This window comes from Nannospalax galili, unplaced genomic scaffold (genome assembly GCF_000622305.1).
Source record: "Nannospalax galili isolate Female #2095 unplaced genomic scaffold, S.galili_v1.0 scaffold529, whole genome shotgun sequence".
Lineage (NCBI taxonomy): Eukaryota > Metazoa > Chordata > Mammalia > Rodentia > Spalacidae > Nannospalax > Nannospalax galili.
The window spans coordinates 331316-346218 of NW_008360309.1; the positions used below are offsets into that span (position 1 = coordinate 331316).

General features: G+C 43.1%; 1 protein-coding gene across 2 annotated transcripts in view; it reads right to left on the minus strand.

The window, feature by feature from the left end:
- Window positions 1-7120: 7120 nt before the first annotated feature.
- The window catches only part of LOC103726825 (zinc finger protein 709-like), a 22191-nt gene continuing 14408 nt past the window's right edge, over window positions 7121-14903 (minus strand). The window contains exons 2-5 of one of the 2 annotated variants that reach the window (XM_029559348.1): window positions 14762-14888; window positions 13745-13805; window positions 12427-12559; window positions 7121-7634 (exon numbers count right to left, since the gene is read on the minus strand). In XM_029559348.1, coding sequence (XP_029415208.1) covers window positions 7626-7634; window positions 12427-12559; window positions 13745-13805; window positions 14762-14888 — 330 coding nt within the window. In that variant the 3' untranslated portion in view covers window positions 7121-7625. Of the gene's footprint in view, window positions 12560-13744; window positions 13806-14761; window positions 14889-14903 lie in introns of both variants that reach the window. The other variant, XM_029559347.1, reaches the window with a different exon arrangement.

The following is a 14903-nucleotide window of genomic DNA, read 5'->3' on the forward strand; positions in this document are numbered from 1 at the left end:
AAATGAGATTGATGTCACCCAGGGACTGGTCTCCGGTCCTTTTCTTCAAAAGGGAAAGAATTACAAGTCGAGTAATCTGCAGTCACAGCACACAGCTAAGGAATGTTTTTGAGTCCCCGGGCTCCCTGTATCACCAGCTGGCCTAGAACTAACTATGGAGATCAGGCTAGCCTCTATCTCCACCTTGCCTCTGCCTCCTGAGTTCTGGGACTAAAGGCGTATGCCACCCATCAGCAGTCCTGGTTGGACACTCTGAGGCCCTGAATAGCTAGAGAGGTCCGAATGACTGGGACAGCCATGCTCCACAGCTATGGTTTACTGAAACATAAGCAACACTCCACACAGCAAAGAGACCAACTCCCTTCATGAGAGAGGACCAGACTGTCTAACAGCCTAGAGTCTGGCTTTTAGTCTATAGGGTAGGAGGTGGGACAGGACTGAGCTCCTCTTTCCCCTTTGGATTGAACAGGGCAGGATGCATGTTTTGGGTTGTTTCACTCATATGGAAGAAAGAACCCAACTGGGTAGAGTCAGGATGGGAAATTTGGTATTTCCACCAGGAGCACAAAAATCCTGCCAAAAGTGCCAACTTTGGACAAGAACCGGAAGTAGGCCATCTCGGATACAAGAGTTACAATTGATAAGGTAAATGTCTAGATCACAGCTATTCGGGAAGCTAGGCTATTTTAACAATAAACAAATAACAGTATTCAGATACTCAGAATCTCATTCCCAGAATGAGGCTCTTTGCAATGCCATATATTCAGGTCTATTAACCAAGCCTTCACAGTAAATGTTAATTTTGCTTAAATTCTTATTTTTCAGCTGGTGAGAGGACTGTTCCAAACTGCAGTGAGGGGCTCCTTTCTCTTCTCATGTACCCATAGTTTTCGTAGTCTTCTTATCCTTCCTCAATTTCTCCCTCTGAGAATTTGATCCTTTAATGTTACCAGTTGAGAAAGACTCAAGACACATTTCCTTTTTGTTTTTGGCTGTTTCTTGAGACAGGCTCTCACTATGTAGCCCAGGCTGGCCTGGAATTCTCTATGTAAATTGACCAGGCTGGTTTCAATGAACTCACAGAGACCTGCCTGCCTGTGTCTCTGCCTCTGCCTCCTGAGTGCTGGGATTAAAGGTGTCTCTGTATTTTTTCAGGCTTAACTGGTGCATAGAACCAACCTATCTAGAGATCAAGCACCTCGACCTGTCTGAGGAACATGCCAGAGCTTGGAGACTGGAAGGCCATCATTTATTTAAAGGAAATCTGGAGGACATGATGTCACTACTCAAGATATCAAATCACTTAAATAAAGTATTGTGTTGGTTTTCGTCAACTTGACACAAACCTAGACATACCTGGGAAGAGGAAATCTCAATTACTGAATACCCTCCATCAGACTGGTCTCTGGCTATGGATATGAGGCATTGTTTATGTGTATGCATGTATTGCTTGCATGTAGGTAAGTGCACCCATGTTGTGCAATGCCCGCGGAGGACAGAAGAGACTGTTGGATCCCCTGGAACTGGAGTTATGGACCGTTGTTAGCTACCATGTGGGTGCTGGGATTCAAACCTGGGTCTTCTGCAAGGTCAGTGTTCTTAACCACCAAGCCATCTCTCCAGTCCCAAGTATGAGGCATTTTTAAAACTTCCAATAGATGTAGGAGAACCCAGCCCTTGTGGGTGGTGCCATCTCTAGTCAGGTGAGCCTGGGGAGTATAAGAAGGAGGTTGAAGGCTGGAGAGAGAACTTAGCTGCTCTTACAAAAGGACCTGGGGTTCAGTTCCCAGCACCCACATGGCAGCTAACCACCATTGGTAACCTCAGTTCCAAGGGATCCGAAGTCCTCTTCTGACCTACATACTTGCCTGCAAAACACTCATACACATCAAAAAGTATTTTAAAATAAGAGAGGCGAAACCTAGGATGGTGGCTTTTGCCACTCAGTACCTGGGTGGCTGAGGCAGGCAGATCTCTGTGAGTTTAAGTCTAGCTTGGTCTACATAGCGAATTCTAAGTCAGTCAATGCTACCCAGTGACATGCTGTCAAAAAAAAAATAAAGCCAGATGTGGTGGTGCACACCTTTGATCCTAGCACTCAGGGCAGAGGCAGGCGGATCTCAGTGAGTTTGAGATGAGCCTGGTTTACAGAGCGAGTTCCAGGCCAGTTGGCGCTACAGGGAGACCAGCATTCCTCTGTGGTCCCTGCTCCAGTTCCCACCTTGAGCTATTGCCCTGACTCCCTCAATGATGGGTCTGACATAAAAGAATGTGACATGAATTTCATTTGAGCATGTAAACACTACAGGACTGAAGACAGATTGTCCCAATCATCAGGTACATTACCTTAACTGTTGAGTTGGCAAGAGATATATCATGGTATTGTGTGCCTCTGAAGTAAAGACATTCCATCTTGGAGGGAGCTCCTTAAGATGCAGGATGTAAACAGGGAGGTAAATAGCAGGATGATCTAAAGGGTGATAAATAACTGGAGGTTTGAGGGGAGATGAAAATATTCCATCCAGAAGGGAAGCTTAAGAAGTAATCAAGAGCTTCAGGAAGTCCCAGAAATTGACCAGATTTACTAGGCCCCTTCCTCCCCAGGCATATGTGAGCCCTAAGAACTTCCCAGAGACACTTAGACCAGATGAGCTGGGTGGAGAGGCTCAGATCAACTGAGCTACCTCCAAAGGACACTCTTCAACCTGTTGAGCTGTGCAGGTTCCCAGAGACAGACCAGATGAGCTGGTGGAGAGGCTCAGATCAACCGAGTTACCTCCAAAGGACACTCTTCAACCTGTTGGGCTGTGCAGGTTGTACACTGCACTACATGTTTCCCACTGGTTTCACCAGTGCTGGGGTGGTTTTTTGATACTGCAGCTCTCTGAGTCATTTCTGTTCCTGTAAGGAACCCCTCACCCACATTCCTGAAGGTAACCCCAATAAAACTCAACGAGTTAGATTTTGGTGGTATCTTTACTTTGGTCTGTTGTTGGTTCTGTACCTGGGGTGTTTAGATGTCTGTTCACACCTCCCCCAGGAATAGTGTCACACAACACATAGAGCCAACTGACAGTTACATATACATAGTATGATAACAGATTTAAAAAAAATTTTAAGAAGGAATCCAATATTCATATTGGAAAAATTAGCAAAGACACCAGCCTTCCTTACATGCAAATTTAACTACTGTCAAATTTATGTAAGGTTTCCATCGTGATAACATCTACATGAGGAAGTGTGACTGGTTTTAAATTTTTTTTTTTCTTTTTTTTGGTCTTTCTGAGACAGGGTCTCCCTCTAGCTCCTGCTGGCCTGGAACTCACCATGTAGACCAGGCTGGCCTTGAACTCACAGATCCACCTGCTTCTGCCTCATTTTTTAAATTTTATGTGTATGAGTGTATTGCCTGCGTGTATGTGAGTGTACCCATGTTGTGCAATGCCGAGGAGATCAGAAGTCTTCAGATTCCCCTGGAACTGGAGTTAAGGATGGTTAATAGCTGCCATGTGGGTGCTGGGAATCGAACCCGGGTCCTCAACAAGAACAGTCAGTGCTCTTAACTGCTGAGCTATCTCTCCAGCCCAATTTTAATTTTTACTAATGGAGGCTGCAATTTAGAATATCTGCCTAAGTAATGGATACACTACAGCCAAAAGCACAGGAGATTTCATCTAAAGGATTTACATGTCTAAAAAATAATTTTGACAAATGGCATAAGATCTTATGCTGTCTGAAAAATTGTCTACAGTCTTTATAACTCCAAAGCATAGGAAGAAAACATACTCTTGCTTCATATCTCAATTCATGCAAACCTGAATCTCTGGAATACCAAAATACACATTGGATTTAAGTGGGTAAATACACACACTGCATTCTCAAAATCCCATGCTTCCCTCATTTAGCCTACAAATCACAAACAGACATGGGTTAATTACTCAATGATATGAAAGATACTTGACCAAAGTAACTTAAGGAAAGGTTTATCTTGAATAGCAGTTTTGGTTTTAAATATTTCTTTTATGTGCATGACTGTTCTGCTTACATATATGTGTGCACCACATGGGTGCAATGCGTAGATGGTGGCGTTGGATTCTGCTGGAATTGGAATTACAGTTGTTGGCCACCACATGGGTGCTGGGAACTGATCCTGGGTCCTCTGCGAGAGCAGCCGATACCATTAACTGTTGGGCCATCTCTCAAGCCCTTGGCTCACAGTTTGAGAATGCACTCCACCATAGTGGGGAAGGGCTGGGGTGAGGGGTGCTGTAGCTTTGGAGGCAGGTTCATCAAGTAACTGGTCAAGTTACATGCACAGTCAAGAAGCAGACATGAATGCTCCTGATCAACTGGCTCTCTCCTTTTCCCCCATATTACTCAATTTAGGATCTAAGCTGGGCGTGGTGGTGCATGCCTTTAGTCCCAGCACTTGGGAGGCAGAGGCAGGTAGATCTCTGTGAGTTCAAGGCCAGCCTGGTACAGGGAGGCCCTGTCTCAAAAAGACCAAAAAAAAAAAAAAGAAAAAAGAAAAAAACAATCAATTTAGGAGCTAAGTGATGGGATTGTCCCCATTCAGAGGGGAAGCCTCCCTCCTCATTTAAATCTCCCTGAAAATGTCACTGACAATTTCAATCACCAGGTGGTTCCAAATCCAGTCAAGCTGACAGAGCTGAGTAAAAATCACACATTAGGTCAGATCTTGAAAACTGTAAGGAACAATAAAGGCCCACAATTCAATAATATGCTTTCAATGAACCACTGTATCTGAGGAAAAAATGTACAGTATCTCATCTGAGGAGAATGCATAGGGAAAAACACATCATTTTGTATAGGTCTTAAGTCTTGAAACTTGATGCAGGTGAGTTTTCAACCATCCTATGACTTTTAAACAACTGCATATACAAACACAGCAAAACATCCTGTTCTTCAAATCCAGTAACTCCATTCCCCCTCAATCACTACACATTATTTTACATTATATATCCATGTGTTAACATTGTGAAAGTCCGCCCCCCCCCAAAAAAAATCTTTCATCTTGCCAGGCGGTGGCACACACCTTTAATTTCAGCACTCAGGAAGCAGAAACAGGCAGAACTCTGTGACAGCAAGGCACACCTGATCTACATAATGAGTTCCAGGACAAGAGACCCCGTCCCAAAAAACTAAAACAAAACAAAACCAAAAACCCTGCATCTTCAACTGAACTTTGTGCAAGGATGACCGACTGATTAGAACTTCAGTGACTGTGGGGCATTTGGAATGTCGCAGGTCCAGATCCTGTTTAAAATTCATCTTGGGCTTTTTTTTCTTCTTTTAGACAGGGTCTCTCTGTAGCCTCAGCTAGCTGTCCTGGAACCTACTATGTAGACCAGGCTGGCCTTGAACTCAGAGATCCACCTGCCTGTGCCCCCAAGTGCTGAGAATAAAGGTGTGCACCACCACACCTGGCTTAAATGTGTTTTAAAAATAATTTTAAAGCAAAAGAATAGCGTTGGAGAGATGGCAGCAGTTAAGAGTACTTGCTGCTCTTGCAGAGGACCCAGGTTTGGTTCTCAGCACCCACATGATGGCTAATAACCATCCATAACTCCAGTTACAAGGGACCCAGTGCCCTCTTCTGACCTCAATGGGTACTGCAAGCAGGTTGTACACATACATGCAGGCAAAACATCCATGCACATAAAATACAAATAAACCGGGTGTGGTGGCCCACGCCTTTAATCCCAGCACTCAGGAGGCAGAGGCAGGTGGATCTCTGTGAGTTCTAGGCCAGCCTGGTCTACATAGTGACTCCAGGACAAGCCTGGGGCTACAAAGAGAGCCTGTCTCAAAAATACCAAAAAAATAATTTTTTTTTAAAGTAAAAGAATCACAAATAGCAGATAGAACTGGTATGTAGATAGTAAAACATCATGTCAGGTGCACACAGCATTCAGAAGACTGCAGAAGCATCGAGCAAGCAAAAGGAAATGTCATGAAATCAGAGCTTACCACAACCAGCAGAAATCAAATGGGGATGCTACACTGATGTAATCAGCATCTTGCTGTTTCCACAGCAATTTTTTTTTTTTTGGTCTTTCGAGACAGGGTCTCCCTGTAGCCCCAGCTGCCCTGGAACTTGCTATGTAGTCCAGGCTGGCCTTGAACTCAGAGATCCGCCTGCCTCTGCCTCCCGAGTGCTGGGACTACAGGGGAGCCCCACCATGCCTGGCAACAAGCAATTTTTAAAAAATTTTATGAGATAAAAGTAAGGCGTCTTGGAAATGGTTTACCTTCTACCTGTTCACAAAAATGCAAGTTTTTTTATTATTTTAAAATTATATGTGTATGTCTATGTATGGGTTTGTGCATGTGAGTGCAGTGCTGGAGTTACAGGCTGCTGTGAGTGTCTGATGTGGGTGCTAACAATCTAACTCAGGTCCTCTAGAAGAGCAATACATACATGCTCTTAACATGGTCATCTCACCAGCCCCAATGATGCCATGTCTTGAACACTTAGGTTAACATGATTGTGACCCAGAAGATGTTCCTCTGACCCTGTAGTGACAAGCCATGAATCTGCCTCCTTCCCAAGCTCTGCAAAGAAGCCACTTCCCTTCCCTCTTCCAGCCGATTGGTTGACTACAGCCACTTGCTGGGGATGGGCTAAGGGTGTAAAAGCTGGGAAAACCAGGAGGCTGGCCTCTGCCATTTTGTAAGGCTGTCTAGAACCACAGGATTTATGTCTGGGTGTGGACTTTTGGCATCAGCTGTGAATGGGGGGGGGGCGCGCTGCTTGTCTGTAAGCAAACCCACACCCCAAGCTCAGTTAGCAAGTCCAATGAACTCGTTAAGATTCTTCAAACCGGGGTTTGGAGAATTTTTTTTCTCAGGCTGTTGCAAGGACTTTGGGAGGAGGGAATTAGGTATCACGTGCACCTCCCAGCAGTGAATCTGACTCACAATGACTGAGTCTGCTCCCTTCCAGAGTCTACTTTCAACAAGCTTAACCAGCAGGACAATTTGCCAATATAATGTATATTACAATACTGTCCTGGGAACTTTTGCTGAGGAGACTTGAGTGTCTACTCACCTCAGATAGGGCACCAAACACAAACACAAGGAAAAGAGTCAACACAAGTACAGTTTGAACCAATTCTTTTAATTAGGGTTACTTACAGGAGAAGGGTGAGGGGTTACTGACAGGAACATGGGAAATGTACGGGGGTTACACCACTTAAGAAAATTAGATCCCTTGCTGGTATGGTGGTGCACACCTTTAGTCCCAGCACTTGGGAAGAAGAGGCAGGCAGAACTCTGTAAGTTTGAGGCCAGCCTGGTCTACCTAGTGACTTCCAGAAGAGCTGGGGCTACAAGGAGACCCTGTCTCAAAATAGACCAAAAAAGAAAAGAAAAATCTCTCTCCTTCCCAGCAACCATTTACTGCTTATATGAGAGGCCTTGTGAGAGCCAACTCTATTAGTACCAAGATCTGCCTAAAGATCATCAGGGAGGGGCAAAGGCCTCAAGATCCCCTCCCTCCATGAATATTAATTGCCATATGTCCGTGGTGAGCAGAGCTTCATGGCTACCCCTCTCCATAAAACATTAAAGGGTTCAGTTCTGTCCAGGTCGCCTGTAAGTAATCACAGGTGCTGAGATTTCAAGGAAAAAAAAAAACAGCAATGTTATTTTCAAAGGTCAGTTTTCCAAAACATTCCATCCTTCCTCTGGCTCTTACATTATTTCCACCCACATTTCCAGAAAGTGCCCCAAGCCTTGGAGGGGTGATATTTTGATGAGTTATGAGACTCAGAAGTACTATTACCTACCACAGAAAGATGCTTCTCTGACTAAAAATCTATGGGCATAAACACAAGGTCATATCCACCTAGCAAAGCAACATCAGTGGATTTTCACTGTTCTTTTAGTACCAGACATGGACGTCCCCCTGTGAGCAGGCCCCAAATCCAATCAGAAAGCCATTGGTTACTCTCATAAATCATGCCGATATTGTACCAGTGAGCAGATTTATCACATTTGTCTGTTTATTTATTTATTGCAGAGGTGGGGGAAGATGCATGGTACATATACAGAGACCAGAGGACAAGTTGTGAGGTTTGGTTCTCTCCTTCCATCACATGGGTTCCAGGGATCGAACTGAAGTTTTCAGGCTTGGCAGCAAACACCCTCACCTGCTGACATCTCACTAGCCCTAGTAGGCACATCTTGATTGGCATTTTGGTAGTATAACATGCAGGGTCCACAGCTGAACAGTAGTGTTGACAATTCTGCTGCAAGCGCCCACAAGCACTATGACTGCTAGCAGGCAAGGAGGAAGATGCCAGCTCAGTCCCAGCTTGATTTCTTCACATTGAGCAATCAAAGTATGTGGTGTCTCCAGCAACAGTCTTACTATCTAGTTCTTGTAAGCAACTAGCAGCAGTGGAAACAGCCTTTATTATTTGAGGAATCTATGGGGGGGGGGCTCCATGGTCAAATCCTACAGAGGTAGCCCACCCCTGGCACTGCCATTTTCACTAAATAGCTTATCTTCTGGGAGCATCGTTTCCCATGAACACAGAGTGCTTCCATCCAAACAGTTCAATGCTGTTTTAATGTCTACAGGCCCAGGCTGTTGAGGACTTTCCTCATTCACCTTGTGTATCACCCGTGTTACAGCCTGTATATACTGCCTTCCCATCTTCACTCTTTTATCTCATTCAGATGCTTTTCTAAGTTCTGTGAAACACTCCAGAGGTTAGCATTATGCCATCTAGGAAGTGAAATCTTTTTGGAAAGGGTAAACAGAAGGCCTACAAGCCACAATACCAAACAAGTGTCAGTTGAACGCAGAAGTCAGAAGCTAAAGGGACAACAAATAAAACTGTCCACTCTTTCCTCAATATTGAGCTGACATTGTAGCACAGGTGGTAGAGTCCTTGTCTCACATGTATGAAACCTGAGTTTGATCCCCAGAACCACATGAAACCAGGTGAGGTGGTGCATACATACGTACACCAGCACTTAGAAGATGGAGGCAGGAGGATCAGGTCAAGGTCATCCTGGGCTATACAGCAAATCTGAGGCCAGATGGGAAACTGCCTCAGAAGGAAAAGAAAATGAGTACTGGTCTGGTGGCCCTAGCCAGCCATTCTGCAGAAGCCATCCTGCATCCTCTTCCAGGTTGCCACAGGCCTGCCATGCATTTCCTTGCCTCCAACAGCACTGGTGAGGAAGGGGCTGCCTCTTGTTCTCTAATTGGCAAAGGGCCAAGAGGAAGTTCAGACAGGCTCTCACCTGCTCTAAGTCCACAGGCTCCTGGGGTCTGACAGTCTCTGGGCCCAAGCTGTGGCACACTGCTGCGTCTTCACTGAATGCCCTGACTACTGGACAATTTACACACAAAGTATTCCTTCCTTCAGGAGAATGCACACATTACCATGGGGACATATATGCCCAACTCTGGGGAAAACACAGACTTCTTCAGCTCCACTGCTCTATCTTTAATATCGTCATTAATCATTTCCTCAAATTTCAAAGCCTTCAAAAGGCAGAATATTTGCTGATTATTACAGCTCCCGTTACTGGGCTATTTGGGTCTTCATTCACATACTGTGCCAGTGATTTTCCACTCCTCTGTATTAAAGGTCAGGTCTAAGGGCTGACTTTGATCATTTCTAATACACTCCCTTCAAATACAGCACCCTCAGTGTTCTATCTTTCCCATAGGTTCCAAGTTTAGGATCCCATGAAAGCACTACTTAGCATAGACTTAATTTTAAATGTTTCCTTCATGCCATCCCCAGCTGTTGGAAACCAGAAGCCAGCACCTGCATCTCATTCATTCCCATTCTCTTGCCCATTCTTCCTGCCAATTCTGAGGCTAAGTGCACAGTATCTGCATGTCTTTTCCTCACAGTAACTCCTCCATCAAAGGGGCAAATTCATGTTGGACAGACAGCTATGCCTCAGTTACATGCTATACTGCTTAGAGCAAGGGTCATGCACCTGATGCCTACTTAATTCTGTCCATATGTGCTACCTACAGGGATTGTAATATATTCTTTAGCCTGTTATCCACATGCGAGTGTCTGTATACTCAGTGTGGCAGACCTCATTTGTTAGAGAAGCATGTAACTCCATATGACATAGAAGTTCACAGTAAGGGCAACGCAACTAGTACTGCAGTAAGAAGCCATGCCATTCCATGGCACACTGTAAAGGAAGCCATCCCAGGATTAACCTCACAGATGCTCCACCCTCACAAAGCTTCCCCTCGGTGGCATGTTTCATCACCTACAAGGGACAAAGCAAGTGTTCCTCTCAAACTCATCTTTGGTTCTGTTATGCCCCATGTTCAGGTACCAAGTGTTATGTGAACATTTTCTGAGTACACATGAACAAAGGCCTATTCACCCCACATACGGTACCAATAATAGAAACAAAAAAGTTATTCCAACCAAGTATAGCTTGGGGAACCACTGTTTACAGAAGCATGGGCAGCTGATGGGCAGCCATGCCACTGAAGAAAACGTCTGTTCATCTCCTAGCAACCATTAACTTACCACACTCTGTACACTCACAGCACTTTGTCTCACCAATTGCTGTGTGAAAGGAGCTGTGACCTCTGAAGGCTTCACAGCTTTGTTTCCACTTACAGGACTGCTTCCAGCATGAGTTCATTCATGGAATCTACAGGTGCAAAAACATCTAAACATTGTTTTTTTCCTTCCAGGATGAAGTCTTTTATGTTACTGAAGGGACTTGTGACTCCTGAAGGCTAATTACCATATTGTTTAAAATCATATGGTTTTTTACCACTGTGAGTTCTCTCATATATTTGAAGCAAATAGGGATAAAAGACTGACCAGGTTGTTTCCATTCATAAGCATTTCCCCAGCATGAATTAGCTTATTTCTGTGAAAGGAAAAGTGGCAGATGAAATACTTACCATATTGGTTACATTCATAGAAATTTTGCCCAACATAAACTCCTTCATGCATTGGAAGTCTAGACCACATTGTTTATATGTTTAAGGTTTATCACCATGTTGACTTTTCACATGCATTTTATGTGAATGAGGATAAACTCTGGTTTACACACTGCTCACATTCATAGTGTTTTTCACCAGTATGAGTTGTCTGATGAATTTGAAGGAAACAAGGATAAAGGAATTAGATATTGTTGACATTCATAGGGGTTGTCCACAACATGAATAGACTTGTGTCTCTGAAAGGAACTGTGACGGCTAAAGGCTTTCCCACACTGTTGACATTCATAAGGTTTTTCTCCTGTATGAGTTCTTTCATGTAATCGAAGGTAACTATATCTTATAAAGGCTTTATCACATTGTTTACATTCATAGGGTCTCTCTCCACTATGAATTCTTCCATGTAACCGAAGGGAAGAGTGATGTCTAAAAGCTTTACCACATTCTTTACATTTATAGGGTTTCTCTCCAGTATGAGTTATTTCATGTAATCGAAGGGAAGTATGACGTGTAAAGGCTTTCCCACACTGTTGACATTCATAGGGTTTTTCTCCTGTGTGAGTTCTTTCATGTAATCGCAGGGAAGAGTGATGTCTAAAAGCTGTACCACATTGTTTACACTCGTAGGGCTTTTCACCAGTGTGCGTTCTTTCGTGCATTTGAAGTAAAGAGGGGTAAAGGAATGACTTACCACACTGTTTACATTTATAGGGTTTTTCACTAGTGTGAGTTCTTTCATGCATTTGAAGTAAAGAGGGATAAATGAAGAGCCTACTACATTGTTTACATTCATAGAAGGTTTCTCCACCATGAATTATTTTATGTCTCTGATAGGAGGTCTGACATCTGAAGGCTTTACCACACTGCTTACATTCATAGGGCTTCTCGCCAGTATGAGTCCTTTCATGTAATCGAAGATAACTGTGGCACGTAAAGGCTTTACCACACTCTTTACACTCATAGGGCTTTTCACCAGTATGAATTCTCTCATGTAACTGAAGAGCACTGTGGCATCTAAAAGCTTTCCCACACTGGTTACATTTATAGGGTCTTTCTCCTGTATGAATTCTCTTATGTCTTTGAAGGGAAGTGGAAGAACTCAGAGCTTTACCACACTGGTTACATTTATAGGGTCTTTCTCCTGTATGAATTCTCTTATGTCTTTGAAGGGAAGTGGAAGAACTCAGAGCTTTACCACACTGGTTACATTTATAGGGTCTTTCTCCTGTATGAATTCTCTCATGTCTTTGAAGAGAACTGGAAGAACTCAGAATTTTACCACACTGATTACATTCATAACATTTTCTTACAGTGTGGGTGCCTCCATGTGTATAAAGTGAACTATGATAAACAGAGTCCTTTCCACATTCCTTGTATTCAAAGAAGTTGTCTCCAATGTGAGTTTGGTGATATATTCCAAATGAACTTGGAAAACCAAAGGATTTTAAACATACCTCACATTCACAAGGTCCATTCACAGTGTGAGTTTCCAGGTACCCTTGAACACTTATGAGAGAATTAGAATCATATGGCTTCTTCCCATATTCTTCATGCTCATATGGTTCCTCAGAGTGAGTTATGACGTGCCTATTAAAGAATGAAAGACACAAGAAAACTTTCACAGACACTGTATTTACATAGTTTAACTTAAGTAGAAAATTTGCTACTGATACTGAGATTTGGTGTAAGGGTTAAGGTTTTCCCCATACTGACCACACTTTACTCTTAGAGTGTCTCAAATTTCAGTAACATAATTTCTGTTTAAAAAAACAAAAGCAAGAGGGCTGGAGAGACGGCTCAGCGGTTGAGAGCAGCACTGACTGCTCTTACAGAGGACCCAGGTTCAATTCCCAGCACCCACAAGGCGGCTACAAACCATCCTTAACTCCAGTTCCAAGGGAATCTGAAGCCCTCTTCTGACCTCCGCAGCATTGCACAACACGGGTGTACTCACTTACATGCGGGCAATAGAGTCATACACATAAAATAAAAATAATAAATAAATATTTTTAAAAAACAAAAGCAAAAGCCAAGTAGGTAGAAGTTCAGCAGGCCACAGACATACACCTTCTGAAGACTGACAGCTTTTCCAATTTTTCAGCTCTCCTTTTCTTCTATCTCTTTTCCAAGCATGCTTCACCAAACATTTGGGGTTCCCCAATACTTTAGGTTTCCTTACTTTTTTTCTAAAGCTCCCCAACCATGTGACTGCTAGTCTACCATGTATCTGATCTCCATGCCTGCTTAACTGGCAATTTTTTTTTCCTTTCTCTCCTTCATTCTCCTCTTCCAGGAAGCTGCTGAGATTTACACCTTGCCTGCCTTGGGGAATTTTCTTTTACATGCTAATAAAATTGTCCTCGTACATTTAAAAAAAAATTTTTTTTTAAAGACAAGCAAACTAGTTACTGATGATTGCTCATTGCAAGGGCTGGGTCATACACTGCTCCCAAAACAAGGCAAAGTACATACCTTCTGCCATATTTGAATGATCTAAAACTAAATGGATTGATGCTTCTAGGCTATGGCTCTAACAGAACTACAATCCAAACAGTGATATTCATTTAAAGGAGAGTCCCAGTACTGTTTCCAAGTGAAATTCTCTGCAAACCCCAAATATCAATCTTACATTGAGGTACAAAGTACATTTTTTAGTGAGAATTTTCTAATGATGAATAAACTTAAAGCTGTACTTTTGTTTGTTCTTAAATGTATACAGCATGTTAAAGTTTCTACACAAGACATTTGTTTCCAGTTGTACATGAAAATTACCTTAGATTTCTTCCAAGATTTTTAGAATCATCTTCAATATTCTGCTCTTCCCATCTGTGTCCTAAAATACAGTCCCAGAAAGGTTACGATAAATTGTTAGAATTTACAGAAAATCAGGAGCTGGAGATAGAGGTCAGTAGTTAAAACCACTTACTGCTCTTTCAAGGGACCCAGGATCAGGCCCCGCACCCACATCAGGCAGCTTACAACCACCTCTAACTCCAGCTTCCAGAGGGATCCAACACCTCTGGCCTCCATGGACACCAGCATTCATCTACACAAACCCCACACATAAGACACATACATATAATTAAAAATAAAACTTTTTTTTTTTCACACACACAAAAAAAGGGCTGGAGCAATGTCTCCATGGTTAAGAACATATACTACTCTTGCAGAGGACCTGGGTTCAGTTCCCAGCACCCATATGACAGCTCACAACTGCCTGTAACTCCAGTTCCAAGAGATATGACACATTTTCCTGGTCCTTGTGGATTTCTGAACATACATGGTACACAAAAACCCATATAGGTACACACATAAAAATAAGGAATAAATTTTTGAAAAGAAAAGAAGAAATTACTGAGTCAATGTACACTGTCATTATGTCTCACTTTTCTTCCAATTTAAGATCTGTAAAAGCAAGAATTTTCTAATACTAGTGTATATGTGTGTGTTTGTGTGTGTGTCCATGGTGTGTGCAGGGGGACATGTCACTGAGCATACGTGAAGATCAGATGGTAATTTATGGGAGTTGGCTCTCTCCTTTCACCACGTACGTTCCACTAGGTTTGCATAGCAAGCACCTTTAACTGCCTGAGTCATCTCACTGGGCACCACACCTTTATTTATTCACCAAATTCTTTCTATATCCAAATCACAGAAGACCAATGAAGACCACAGAAGGCCTGCCTGCTGGTTGACATAGAAAGTTTTAGGCCAGCTGGGGCTGCAGTGAGACCCTACGAAGAAACACTTGCTCCCTCACTTACAAAGGGAAGGCAAGAAGACTCTTACCTATAGCAGCGAGGTTGCTGCAGGTTTCCTGCATCACATCTCTGTAGAGATTCTTCTGAGACGGATCCAGCAAAGCCCACTCTTCCAAAGTGAAGATGACAGCCACATCCTCAAAGGTCACTAAATCCTAAAACATCCCATA